The following is a 14,803-nucleotide window of genomic DNA, read 5'->3' as shown; positions in this document are numbered from 1 at the left end:
GAGCACTGATCTTATTAGCTAATTGTGCTTGCTAGTCTGTGGCTCTGTATTTCACAACCATATTACAATGGCTGGCTGATGGGCTCTGCAGCCAGGATACTTTTAATTCCCCCTGGATTTCATTCTTGTGACTGCAAAGGAAGGAACAGAATAGCAGATGAAGCTGTTGCTGTTTAGGCTTTTAATGCTGCCTATGCCTTGTACTGAGCTGTGCCCTTAGGCTGAACAAGTTGGCAGGATTTATCTGGAAGAGTGAAAACAAAGATTTTGTATTTGTCTAGGTTTTGTGATACAAAAAAAAATTTAACCCTTTGACTCAGGAGTAGCTGCTCTTTCTCGTCCAAAGAGTAGACTACTTCAGTATGAAGTGCTAATCATCTTTAATAGCTTTCACCTGCACGAGCACATCATAGGCATATCTGGACATATGTGGCATACTCAGTACCCCATGCCTGATGTGTTACTACTATCACACCAAGGTGCTCTGTGTCCTGGCCTGCAGCACTGCATCATTTCTTACCAGACCTTCTTAACGTTTTAAATACCAGAACAGGCAGCAAGGACAGTTTCTCCCCCTTGCAAAAAAGTAAGACACTCAAGACATGGTCTCTCCAAAAGCTTCTTCTGCTGCAAAGTCAATGATGCTCAGATGGTAAGGCCTCATTTGTCTTCATAGGACTTTTCAAAACACCCCCATGTAAATGCTTAATTCTAGCCAAAGCAACTTTATTTTTTTAATTTCCAGCCATTGTAATTGGTAAAGGCAAGCACAAATACCCTGCAAAGAAACACTCTACTGTCCCCCACTCCAGTAAACATGGCACAGATAATGCTCTTGGATCCCCTCTGAGCTTTCCAGCGGCCCACCTCTGAGAAGGGTCTCTGAGATCTGGCTTTTCTAGTTTCATCCCTCCAGAAAGGTTAGCTGGAAAACATCTGCAGGGCCACAGTGGGGGTGCATAGAACTACAAGGTGCAAATACAAAGCTGCTCCACAGCAGCCCGGACAACAAGCAAGGTTTTGCCATTGCTGGGACTTACCCCAATTGATGTCATGCCTCTGGCTTGGCAGGTCGTAAGTTCATTCCCTCCTTCCTCCCACTTCCTTCACTGTGTCATGGCTGCAACCCTTCTGGAGCCCAACCCCTGCTTGTGGCCACATATATAAATGTTTAGCTTAATTCAAACAAGAGTTTCTTTCCCCTCATGGCTCAAAATCTTAATGTGTGCTTTTTACTTGCCTTGTTATGTGCTATTCTTAAAGTAAATTCAGATGGTGATTATAGAAAGGTAGGGGGCCCTGGCCCATGAACACAATGAAGTGAACAGAAATTCAGGCTTGTGTATAATTTTCCTACACTCTTCATTCAAGCTTTGATTCCTTATTATTTCTTTAAGAAGCTTAATAGCTTTTCAAGTGTTCATCTTCTGGGAAATTCAGACCTGCAAGTGCTTATGCTGGCGTTTTTGGGGAGCAAATTACATTTTTATAAAGCTGTCAAGCTTCATCTTCATCATAAACAGCATGAACCTCACATGCTCTTCTGACAGGCTGGTCTCCTGCTGCAATGAAATACAGACCATTTTAAGGTTTTCTTGTCCTTGTGTTGTCCCATAATGTACAGATACAACATCACAGCTTTCAAAAGCAAGCCGACATGCTCCTTGCCTGGAGGCAGTAGGGCTTCTGTGCCCATAAGAAGGAAGCACTCTGCAGACCTCCTACCCAACCTTTCAGAACAGGCAGCAAACTCATGCTTTGAAATCCCTTTACTTCATTCAGCAATGTTCAACATTAGGTACTAAAGTTAGGTTTGTTGTTGTTACTAGGGGCAGTGCAATTTTAAGAGATTTGAAAGACACTCAGCACGCCTTCCAACAAGTGGATTTTTCTTCTGGCAAAAAGTAGGCACAGTGAAGTACCAAGACCCACCAAAAGACTGGAGGGGATTTTCTAATGCAGAATTAAGTTTTCAGATATTTTAACTATCAGAAGAGCAGTGAATCTGAGTCTGAGCAATGAGTCTGTTCATGTCTGTATCATTTCCTTTGCATAGGATGCAAATTCCACCCAATTAATTGCCTCTTGCAGCTGCAGAGGCACTTTTAGATCCCAGTTTCACACACAGCCTTACCTGTTCCTATTTCATTTATCTGTCCTCCTGCAGTATGTGAGTACTGACTGATCTTTAATGTACTCAGCCTTCATTGCATCGTCATCTTTGAGGAAAGGGAGATACAGAAACATAAAGTGAGATGTCCCAGGTGACAGAGGAGGAGGTCTTTGGTGGACAAGCAGTGTGTTGGCCACAGGCAGGTGTCCAAATCTTTAAGCCAAACCTCTCCTACCTGAGCAAAGATGGGGGGACATGGAGAAGTGGCCAGACCACCGTGCCCCATCCGGCATTGCCAATGCCTAGCAAATATTTTTTGTCCTAGGTTTGTATTCAGGACTTAATATTTAAAACTAGAATACAAGTAAGAGCTATCAGAAAAGCAATTAAAAACAGGAGACATCACTATTTCTGGGATTGTTGCAGACTTTTTTTTTTCCTAGGGCACAGGGTTCAGGTCTGTAATTTCTTCTTCAGAGAACTCCAGTGTGAAATACCTGCTCACCCATTGGTCTCCCACTTGATTACTGTCAGGTGAGATACAGCAATTCAATAGCTTCTCTCATAGGCTTTATTTCTAGCTTTGACTGCCTTGGTAAGGGTCTCAGAAAATCTGCTCTGGTGTTGGATTTTCTTTCATTTTATTTTTAGCATATTTAAGGTAAACAAGAATAAGCACTAGATGAAGATGATGGCAGTAGCTGTCAGAAAACCAGCCTTTTTAGGTTTTCTCTGTGTGGGAGTGCAAGCTCCATCCATTTCACACATTCATAATTTAATAGTAATTAGAAATTCTAAATAATTGCTCCCTGGGCACTAGCTAATCTTCATTAAACTAACATCTAAATACCACTGACTAAAACTGGGTCAATGGCCCAGAGTGGAGGGAAGGAGCAATTCCAGACCCCAGCAGCACAGGATCTGAGCTCCCTGGCTTGGAGAATGAGCCCATTTGCTGCACACTAAATGCTGCATACAGAGGGTCACATCCTCTATACATGGCAGGAGAGCTCCTTCAGCAGCCAAGGACATGTGCTGTGTTGCTAGCAAGGAGACTAGTCCTTCATCTCCAGTGGGACAGCAGGGCTTTTCAGGGAGCAGGGATCTGAGAAGGCAGCTGCCTGTGCTGTTCTGCAATTGCCAATGCCAGGGGCTGAGTCCCAGGGGTAAGTGGTCAGAGATACATGCCCACCGCATGAAGAATGTCTTGCCAGTGTGAACTGCTGTGTGGTTGAAGGAAAAATCCTGCTTCTGCAGCTCCAGTCCTCTGTCTCCAGGTCCCTGCTAACAGCAGGAGAGCAGGGTTTTCTTCCACAATCCACCACAGTACCCTGAAATTTTCCTTGGAAGTCCCATGTCCCATTCTGTTCTCCCTGCATATGCTTCTCTCACTAGCCTTCTGCAGCCCACCTTTAGGTGCCGGTTTTGTTTTTTTTTTCTCCTAGAAGTCATGAAACTCTTGTTTCAGAGCACTGATCTCTGCAAACAGTGCTTCAATCCCTCACTGCTAGAGAGGGTAAATAAAGCTAAAGAGCTCCTGTTCTGCAGCTCTGACATAGGCAAAATATAGTGGAAACCAGACAGGGTTTATACAACCTTCATGTTTCATGCCTCCTGCCCCTAACACCTCTGCTGATGAAGGATATCTCTGGAGCCTCTTTTTCTCCGTGCAGCTAAACTCATCTAGCCATGCAGCTTCACTGTTAATAAACCGTGAAATAGACACTCTGAGCCAAGGGCACATACCTTCAGTGGAACTGCAGAACACTGACATGCAGCAGAACACTCTGGGTCCACAGCATGGACCCTGCCTGTGTGCAGAGGTCCTGCTTGATGGACTGTCTGGTCCTTTTCCTCCTGATGGACTGATGATGATGACTGATGAGCACAACAGCATCAATCTCCATTTCAAAAGCAGCAGGAGTTTCCAGATTAAGTAAACTATCTCAGGCAAATACAGTGCTGAAGTGGTTTGCAGTAAAGAACAATAGAAGCAGAAGACATAGTTCAGCTTGGCTACTAGTGCATCAGTGTATTAGTGTAAAAAAAAACCTGTCAGCAAGAAGCAGAAATATGCTGTGCTATGGGACAGAGAGGAGAGGGGAAGAAATCTTTGTGACTGTATGTGCCTCTGTTATTGAGTCTACTCACCATCTATCTTTAGACATCCAAGCTGTTAGAACAGCTGTGCAGAGTGGGGAGTGTGTACAGGTCCTTGAGGAACAAGGTGATGTTGCCACAACAGGTGCTGTGCTGGGTTATGCAGGCTTGCAAGGCTCATAATGCATAGCAAGACCTCCTTCATGCCTCCCTACTGTTCACTGCCCCACAGTGGTCCTGGTAAGGCAAAGCATCTTATGAGCCAGCATGCTCCAGATAGCCTTATGAGCCCTGAGAGTCCTGCTTCCTGGGTATGAGCAAGGACTCTTCTGCATGTGTGACCACAACCTCCCCTTTCACAGTGAAGAACTTTCCAACTGCTTCTGTATGTGACGACTTCAGCACACCCTGTAGCCTATCACAGAGGCTGAGGAATGTGGTGATGGGTGTAACCATTAGCCTAAAGGGGCAGTTTCCAAGACTCTGGAGAGAAGCCGAGGAGCAGAGATGTGAGAGGATTAATGAGAAGAAAGACAGCAAGAATATCCTGCCTTTCCTCTACCAAACCCCATTAACACGCTCATCTCAGAAAACATTACCATCAGAATGCTTTTCTTGGCACCAGGACAGTATGTCCAGTATTACTGCAGCTACTCAGCTAAAGAGCAGGCACAGAACAAAGTAAAACTTCAGCAAAAATTTGACTTGCTTCTCAGGAACATGAGATTGTATTGTATTGAGTAAGAGCATGGCTTATACACACCACATGGATGATACAGAAATTTCTTTCTTACTTAAAAGGAAAACTTTATTTTGATACATTAAAAAATCTATACATTTCTTTGACTAAAATACAGTTTTGCATCAGTATCCTGGCACAATGTCAGTTTACACAGAAAATCTAAGATTAGATCAGCACTGTTAATTTATTTTCTCTTCCTGCATTCACAGCTTGCAGTATAAAATAGTTTAAGTTCTCAAGACAACAATGAACAATGTCACATTTACTTTTCCCATTCTCAAAGGAGGTGGCATTCCACTGGAAAAAGGAGCACTTGTTAGTTGATCTTGATTCAATGTAAATCACTAAGCCAGTCCAGGGGTTTGATTGCCCTGTTAGAAGTATGAGTAAAGGAGGATGAAAAATTCGTTTCCAGATGAAGCTTTGATGGACTATAACAATGCAAGTACTGTCAAGCCTTTAAAACCTGTTCAGAAGATTTTCCTTTTTCCTTAGAGTAGTTTCTGTAATCAGCAACACAATTCATTACATAGAAATAATTATTTTCTATAGGTATAGTATTCCACTTTCATTTTGCTCTGAAGAGCTCCAGAGTAAAATTAAAGTGGGACACAGGAGATGTTGCTGTGAAATATCTGAATTAGAATGTGAATTTTCTTAACTACTGTGAAGATCCTGTGGAATATTTTTTATCTGCTCTCCATGGCTCCACCTAACTTCTAGCAGCTTTTCTGTCCTACATTAGAAATAAAACCACCTTTCTGTTTTTTCTTCCCTGACTCCCCTGGGAGACATTACAAGATTGTTGGTGGCGCTGTTTTTCAAATGAGAGATACCCTCCTGTTTCAGTCTGAGCAGCAGGGAGGGACCCAACTAATACTAACATGGAGGACACATGGCATTTGAGTTAAAAAACATGTTTATAGCAGGAACTCCAGTCAGTGCACAACTTCTGCTGGGTTTCTTAACTAGTCAGTTTCCTAGTTTCACCATAGTTTTTTGAAACAAACCGCCCCTAATTCCCACTAACCCAGAGAGGAGGGGTGGTATACCTATGGTATCCACCTATGCTGCCAGAATAAAACAGGAATGCTGTTAGGTATCTGCTTATAAATCACATACTTAGAGAGGCCATAGTTGTCTTTAACATAACTGAAATTAGGCTAGTTCTGTTAAAGTCAGCTGGTACTTTTACTCTGAATTCTTGGAACTTTGGTTCTAAGGGGAGTTTCTGTAGAGAAGTACCAAATGCTTATAACACCAATTCTGGTCATCATATTCAAATATGATGACTTGACCTCAGTAAGACAGGGGAGTAGAATCTGATGGGCATTTGCTGGTTTTCTGCTAGTTTCATTTTAACAGATGTCTCTCCAATGAATGCCAGATAGTTTAACCCCCAAATGGGTATTATCAGATCAATTCATGCTACCAGTTCTCCTTAGAAATGTTTTCATAATCCTGGTCTCTGAGGAGCTTCGGCTTGATTGTATCAGATTGCAAGACTCATCACAGCTCCATCCCAGACCAGAAATTTTGCCTTTTTTACATAACCCACATCACAGGAGATGAGTTTCATCTTTTCTCTCATCTCTTTAAATATAAAAGAAAAAAATACCTTGAAAACAGTATTTGCTACAGAACACCAAGAAATACAGATTTACTAGTCTCCATAATCTTGTTACATGGTGGAAATAACAGCAGAGACTAAATAGTTGGAAGCGCATTTGAAAATGAAATATTTAAAGTAAACTTTCATCATCCAAACAAAGAAGCTGAGGGCAAGAAATGCTTCAAATAAGCCTGTTGGGTTTTGTGTTGGGAAACACAAGGGTTGTTTTGTTGTCTTTTTGGTTTTTTCACAAAGATGAAATAGAATTTCTGTGTTGATAATGTGACACAAGCTGTTCAAGAAACAATGGGCTAGTGATAGTTAGATTTAGTAAACGGTATCTGCACAGGCCAAGCCATGATTTAAAAAACAGGAATGCTGTAAGGTATCTACTTAATAAATCTTAAAACTGTTTCTTAAAACGACTGTGCCATATTCAACATAGCATGTAATATGCACTCTGAACTAAATGCTCACTAGATGGTGATGAGTATATGTCTGCTACATGCATTTTATTCTGACTCCATAACATACATTCATAGAATACATCATAACTACTCAGAGCAAACCACTAAAGTGCATGCCCTGAGGGCACATTAAGTATATTGTTTCCAACACTGGCTGCTCAATTGCCAGAACACTGATACAGAAAGGGCTCATTTTTGCTTTATATCCCCATTATGTGCTGAAAGAGTAAGAGCTAACATCCCCTGCTCCCTCCATGAAAGGGAGCACTGTGGAGCAGGCTAATTGCCTGCTGCAAAAAAAGCCCTTTCAGAAAGAAGTAACCACCCTGAGAAGATGCTGTATAGAAATGCAGGGAGCAAGTCTTGGATTAATTACTGGGTAGGTGGGCCTGTGTACTGGGTTAGACTGGACGGTCAGCAACCTGCAAGATGCTGTGTTTTAGATCTGCAACAGTGCTCCTAACACAAAACTTTACCTGCTACTGAGCACTGCTTACACAGGGTCAAGGCCTGCTCTATTTTCCACTCTATGACCCTCGCAGTCGTTTGGGGTTAGGCAAAAGGATGAGAGGGCACACAGCCAGGACAGCTGACCTGAACAGACTGAAGAAATATTCCACACCATGTAATGTAACACTCAGCCATCAGACTGGGGTGGGTGTAGTTCACAAGCAGTTGCTGCTTGGAGATTGGCTGGGCATTGGTCTGCTGGTAAATGATTGCCTTTGTTTTTGTTTTGTTTTGTTTTTTTCCTTATTTGCTTATAACTGCACTTAGATCAGTAATTTTGTCCTTTCACTGCTCTCTCCCATCCCGAGCAAGCAACAGAGTAGCAGTGTATGTGACAGCCATGGTGAACCCACCACAACATTTAACTGCATTTTCCACTGTTAGGTCTCCCTTATAGAAAACACTTTCCAAATGCAAAAAGTCCTTCACTTACTATGCCAATGTAAGGCCACATTTAGAAGCCCATCCTGGTTCTGGCACTGGGAGCTCATGGAAAGCTGAAGATGCAAATCTAAGCTGGCCATTCTATGTGTTAAATCTAGCTCTGGAGCAGCAGTGAAACTCTAGGAGTGATTGGTTGCACTTCTAACCGCAGTGATGGAGTAATACCAGATGAAAAAAGAAAAGAATTCTACCTCAGAACTTTGGCTTAGCACATACTCTCCCTCTCATTCACTACAGGTAATATCCTGAATCATTGCTTCAGGAAGGTAAAAGGGAATGTGGTAAGATCAAGGGACAAAGGGGAGCTGACACTCTGCCACTTGCCACTCTTTTACTCAGAGAGCAATATAGAAATAAGACCCAAAAGAACAACAATGAAAAACATTCTCTAAGGCTGGAAGAAGCAGTAAAGATGACATGTACTGTTCAACTTCCAAACAGAAAAAATAATGTGTGAAAATAATTAACAATTTAAGGATTGGTATGTTTTTTCTGTTTGAAAGCTGGTCAGAGGCTATGATGCAGAAACCAAATGCTGGGAAGCAGTAATCCCAATGATTGTTTCTAAACCCAAATTGTCCAGCCTAAATCTCCAGTCTTTTAGCAATACTCAATTCAATGGACTTTTTGAGGAGATGATTCCTCTGTTTTAGCTGTCTCATCTGCTCCTCCTGCATTGTTATTCTCAGTGCAGCATCACTCTACTCAGTCTAGACTGCTTCCCACAAAGCAGACCATACACTGGCTTTAATAACCAACAGTCAAAAGAAGTATTTAATCCCTCACAGCTGGCAGACCCCAGCACCCCTACTGCCAAAATTTATGTATGGGATTTACATGCCAAAATGTCCTCCCACTCCACTATCCCCACTAGGAAAGGAAAGCAGCCTAAATTTGTCATGAAATGTTATCTTTTCAGAATTCTGTCTTCTGCTTATCTCTGTGCACAAGACAGAGCTGGAAGAGGGCAGCTTGTAGTTTGGTTGCAAATGAACTTCAATGGGCATTCAAAAGCTTTAAGGGGCCACTGGAAAGCATGTGTGTGGATGGAATGCCTTTTTGTCAAGACTGAAAAGCTCTGCATGCTGGATATACACTCAAGAATGGTGCACACGTTTTTATTAAGAACTTTGTAATGATATAGGTTTCTCACTTAAACATTACAACTACCGATAGAAAAGTGTTGCCTGTATCTTTTAAACACCATGTAAATAAACAAATTTATTTTTAAGACAGGATAAACTGCTATAAAAATGGTGCACAGTCAAGTCATACAAAAATACAAAATTTGTTACCAATTGCAGTCCTAGTTGCAATTACAGAGTACAGTTCCCACTCAGGACATCCAGTGAGTGGAGAACACAAACTTGTGGAACCAGTCATGGCAGAATTTTCTTATCAAAATGAGCAGAATACAGGGCTTCTTTGATTAAGTACTTCCAATAACCTCCAAACAAGATGAAAACTAGATTCTCTGGAAGCAACTGGGTACTTGATAAGTCTTTTAGTCTTGAAAACCAGTTTCTAGAATTCATCTAAGCTAGTTTTTAAATTTGTGTTGCTAAATCCCTCTGATCTACACAAATAGTGGTGTTGAGTACCACTGCTATCTTAGACACTGGTACTGCAGGAATGTCTCCTCTCCACAAAAGTAAGGCTGCTCCAGTGCTTCTTCTGGGCAAGTCTGACCTCTAATTTGCACAGAGAGGCCTCACCTGTGCTCCAGTTTGGATCCCTAGGCTGAAGCTCTAGTCCAGTCAGCACTTACACAGATGTGTATGTTACTATTTCCATACTTAGAGAGCCCTCCTGATGCTAGTAGTTATAGATATGGTTCACTTAAATGAGTAAGTGCTTCCAGGACTGGATAAGTCTCTTTACCTCCCCAACAGCTATCCTTTCTGAATGTATCTTTATTTTTGTACCATTCAAATAGTTTGGGTTCTGTGATATGAAAAGTGTAAATTGTTTTAACTGGCTTACAGGAAAAAAAAGTAACAAATTCAAGTTATCAAATGACTTCTGGAAGCAAAAGTGAAACGTTTTACTATTGCCAAAAGGTAAGAGCACTAGTTAGCTAAATGACACTACATAATTATTTAAACCTTCAGCAGCAATTTAGAAGTCTGGTATAGTCTGAAAGGAAGCACAGTTAACTGCTTACTTACTAAACCTTGATTACACAAGTTGTGCATGTCTTTACCTAGGCATACCTCTCTACTTTATCATAAAGCTTCTGTAGAAAGGCTCTTACTCTTTCAAAAGATTTTCTGGAATGGAGTGATTGAACCATTGAGGCATCATTATTTGAAGACAGCTTGTATTTAGTGCAATAAGTTTAAAAATTCTGCTCTGAAATATTAATTTTACAATAACAAAAATAGTTTTCTTAAAAAATGTTAACAAAAGGAATATATAGCATAGACAGATCATAAATTCTTAGCAAATACAGTTATGCATTTACCAATTCACTATGCTGAATAATTGAATATTAGCATTCATATCTGGTGAACTTCCAGACTAAAGAGATATTTATGTATATAATAATAATAAAAAAGCATGTTCTCTTGTCATTATTTAATAATTTCAGATAACTATCCTGGGAACTACACTTCCAAAGGAATGTTTCTCTGCCCTTTCTGGCTTTAGCCACCCACTACAGTATGTACAAATATGGATCAAGCAACAGGCAAGGAATGATCCTTTCTACCTCCCAGAGCTCTCTCATTAGATGAAATGAAGCATACAGTACTTTTTTATGTACAGCAGTATAATTCATTTCTCTTCCCAACCTCAGCATCTTTGTATCTAGTCATGAATTAATCATGAGTATGGCTAAGACTGAGCTTTAACAATCTGTTATTTCACTTGTCTGTATGGAGAATCCATACCCTTCAAAGGAACACTGCTGAAGTGTGAAGGAGGCTACTGAACTCAGGGGGAGGATAGAGGGCAATGGGTATGAGGGATAAAAGTAGGATAAGCAGGAAGTTAATTGCATATAAAAATTATCTGTCCCCATTTTGTAGGTTCTGTTCAATAGGAGATGCAAGGGCTCCCACACACCTAAATACCTGAGGAGTTGGTTATTGTGATATCTGATACTGGTAAACAGAACTGTGCCCTGCCAGGGCTATAAAGTAAAATAACTGCTTACAAACACATTTCAACTGAACAAATTTTTGCTGAAACAACCTCTTGAAAAAATAAATTCGAATTTTTTCTTGATTTTAAGGTTTTCTGTACATGTCACTGTCCTGAATTTAATGAAAATTTTAAAGAAATTAAACAAGTAAAACTCTCAGCAGATTAGCAGTGTCATGGGAAATCTGTCTCTAAACCCAGTCATGATTTCAGATTATCTTTACAATGATACTTCCTCCAGATTTTAAAATATCAAGCAGATAAGAATCAACATTTCCATGACCACAACAAATAACTTAAGAAATGGAACAATGATAAAGCTGCTTGTAAAAGCCACCCGTATGAAAAGAGTACATGTTTCACAAAAATAATTGTTAAAAAAAGTTTTAAATCCCTGTTCCTTTTCTCTGATTTTGGCTGTTTATTTATATATATATATATATATATATATATGTATGTATGTATATATGTATATATATACTGTTTTGGAATGTCAATGGGTTCCAATATGGCTGGCTAGTTTCAAGATGAACTTGCTCCAGAGGCCTAGAAAACAAAGTCATACAGTACAGTCTTAGACAGATGCCAAAGGACAAGGAGAAATTGAGTCAAAGGGGTCACTGGAAGCCATAAAGAAAAAAGCGTGAAAAGGTGGGGTTTTTTGTTGTGCCTTGATACAAGAACAGAACTTCCTAAAGAGTTTTCTCATCTCTGCCACTAATATCTATTTTAAATACAACTGCACTTAGGGCATTTCACTTGAAGAAATAATTGTCATATCTAAGAAATATCTGCATTTCAAGGAAACTGAAGCAAAGCAGTAAAGACTCTGTTTGTAAAAAAAAGAGAAAAAAGTAGTGTTGATCTATTTTTCTGACATGCAATTTTGGGACTATGGGCACTACTGTTACACAATAGACTTATGAATGATCCTACTCTAGCTATAACTGAGGCCCTCTACTTTGGGGAAAGGTCTCAGATATTTAACTGCTGTGTCCCATTGTGATTAGGAAGCGAGATCCTAGTATTTCATAATCAAATCAACTGGAGCTGAATGCCCAAAAATGGAAAACCACAAAGCCCAAACAGTTCCAAACAAGACATTCACATGAGCAGCAGAATTGGGAGTAATTCAGCAGGAGACTTCCACTCTGAGCCTCAAGTGCTCAGCATCTTCTCCAGCTTTCCTAAGAGGACTTTCAGCCAGTACCAGGCTAAGAGTCCATTAAAAATTTCCTCTAAGAATAAAACCACCCTTGGTTTGCAAGTACTTGGTTTGCAATTCTACAAGGGGTGGGGCTGAATAAAGTTTTTTAACCTCCAAGTTTCAGGCAGTCAAGTACAAAACTGTAAGTAGCAGTTGGTGTCAGCTCTGACAACAGTGTAAGTGGAAAACCACTTAAGGTAAACCAATTCTTTGAAACAGAGTTTAACATAAAATTTTGAACTGAATTTTTTGTGTATATTACTAGAGAGTTTGCACACCCAAATCTCAATAATTTTCATGGCACATTTGCATTTACAGCAATTAGCTCGCTCTGAAAATCCCAACATTAGTGTCTGCTTGACCAGCTAGAATTACTCCCAGAAGAAAACAGTAAATGAGCATAGAATTAGTTTTTTATATGCATAAACAGAGCAGCATTTAGGCATAAGCAAATCTAGAAACTGGTATGCCATAATGAAATAGCAAAACACGCAAAGCTACACATCTATCCAGTCTATAGCAGGAACTCATTCCAGCTTAGTCAAAAAATGCTCATGCAACATGGCTTCACATACATTGTTGGAAAAAGAAATTCTTCAGTTAGCATACACTTATTTAGATTCCATTTGGTTAAAAAATGATCCCCATGGAACGGAAATGAAAAAGACCCCAAACACTCTGAGAAAGTGATAATGGAAAAATACTTTGTTTCACAAAGTCATAATGTACGATGACAAATCATACCTTGCCCAGCCTGGCTCTCTATTATACGCCCTCTGTTCTCCACCTTCCAAACTTATCCTCCTATCTGTTATCTGTACCATGTATAGTGTTCTTATTCCAGGCTACTCAGACATGCAATGCCTTCCTAACAGGCACACCATAAGTAAAACAGGCTGCAGAAGCATAAATGATGCATTGTTCACTGTCTGTGCATCTGACAGTGTGAGATGGAAAGAGCACACAAGAGACAAGCAACATAAGTAGTTGGCAATAAAACAAACAACTGGGAGAAATGTCATTTGAGCAGGTTGAAAGGAATCACTGTATCCAATTCCTTGGCACTGCATAAGATAATTTGGTGAGGGCTTTGAATACCTGGTCTTACTTTGCAACAATGGATGCAGGCAGTAAGTGTTCTTCATTTCAGGCTTTTGCAGTGAAAGTAAGATGAGCAAAAATTGTTCATCTCAGGGCTGAGAAGAGCCCATAAAATCTCAGAACCATCTTATTTTTAGACTGTTCAGCATCTGGGGCTGTCTGCATATACCACATGGCATGCACCACTAATCCTAATGAAATGACACTGCATTTGTTTCATATGAGACAGTTCCTTTCATCTTACTTTTACAGGAGATGGTCTCAGCTGTGACAAAAACTCTGCCATCCAGGTGATAGGCAAGCTCACAAACAGAAAAAGCAGAACATCTTGAGTGATACAGAGAACAAAAACTTCTCCTGAAGAAGTGCAGTCAGTAAAGACAAAGAGGGAGAAGAAGTAAAAGTGAAACTCTTGGAGGATCGCCACCTCCTCATCTGCACCTACCATTGGTTTTAGCTCTCTGCCCTCAGCTCCACCTCCCCGGCCAGCTTCTTTCATAGATTTCTTACTATTCTCCACAAACTCCTGAAAAACAGTAATGAAATGACAAGTGCTTTCACAGAGCAGACTACAAACATTAAATCTCAAGACAGAAACTTCAAGATGTACCTACTCAAAATATCTAGCTAATTTGCATCTCCCACTTCTTTTGCTTAGACTGGACCACAAGGTACCAAAAAAAGCCTTCCAAATAATCACAAAGGTCTCCCTTATTTAATTCTGGAAGCCAGACAGATGTCTGCCTTGTGTGCTCTTACAACTTTCATATTTACCATGCAATGCTCTCCTTTATGGGGAAAGAAGGTAAAAGGCTGATTTTCAAAAAAAAAAAAAAGTCAAAACCAAACAAAAAAAAATCCACAACAAATACCCCAAACAAACCAGAATCCCATTTATTGCCTTGTATCCTGTGCCTAATGTTAGAACTACATTAAACAAAAGGACTTAGAGATAATTACTTGAAAGATTTGGCTGATTTCCCTAACTGTCCTCAATTCAACCTCTTACATTTTTCACAAAATCACAATCTCCTTTTCATGCAGATTAGAAAACGTGCTATAAAATGTTAAGTAATATTTTTCTCTTAAAGGCAAGAATTCTGCAGAAAATGTCAGTAAACTAGCTGCTGGGGTTTTGTGATATTGACTGTTGACTAAAGAAACCCACAATGCTTTTACAATCTATCAATGCTTTCTTCTGAGAGAACTTGCTGCATTTTACTCTTACTCTGTTAAAAAGCAACTAATCAGCAGCTGATTTATTTATTATATACTCTAGATTCCATAGAGGTTTACAAAAAATTTAGCACTAAATTCTTGGCATGATTTTCCCACAAAAAAAAAAAAAAGGTAAGAAGTCATG

General features: G+C 40.0%; 1 protein-coding gene across 2 annotated transcripts in view; it reads right to left on the bottom strand.

The window, feature by feature from the left end:
• Positions 1-5,120: 5,120 nt before the first annotated feature.
• The window catches only part of SLC44A1 (solute carrier family 44 member 1), a 72,081-nt gene continuing 62,398 nt past the window's right edge, over positions 5,121-14,803 (bottom strand). The window contains exons 15-16 of one of the 2 annotated variants that reach the window (XM_071424722.1): positions 13,886-13,966; positions 5,121-11,678 (exon numbers count right to left, since the gene is read on the bottom strand). In XM_071424722.1, coding sequence (XP_071280823.1) covers positions 11,655-11,678; positions 13,886-13,966 — 105 coding nt within the window. In that variant the 3' untranslated portion in view covers positions 5,121-11,654. Of the gene's footprint in view, positions 13,967-14,803 lie in introns of both variants that reach the window. The other variant, XM_071424721.1, reaches the window with a different exon arrangement.

This window comes from Agelaius tricolor, unplaced genomic scaffold (assembly GCF_023055355.1).
Source record: "Agelaius tricolor isolate 1412-34295 unplaced genomic scaffold, bAgeTri1.0.p SCAF_4, whole genome shotgun sequence".
Taxonomy (NCBI): domain Eukaryota; kingdom Metazoa; phylum Chordata; class Aves; order Passeriformes; family Icteridae; genus Agelaius; species Agelaius tricolor.
This window is presented reverse-complemented; position numbering and strand designations above follow the sequence as displayed.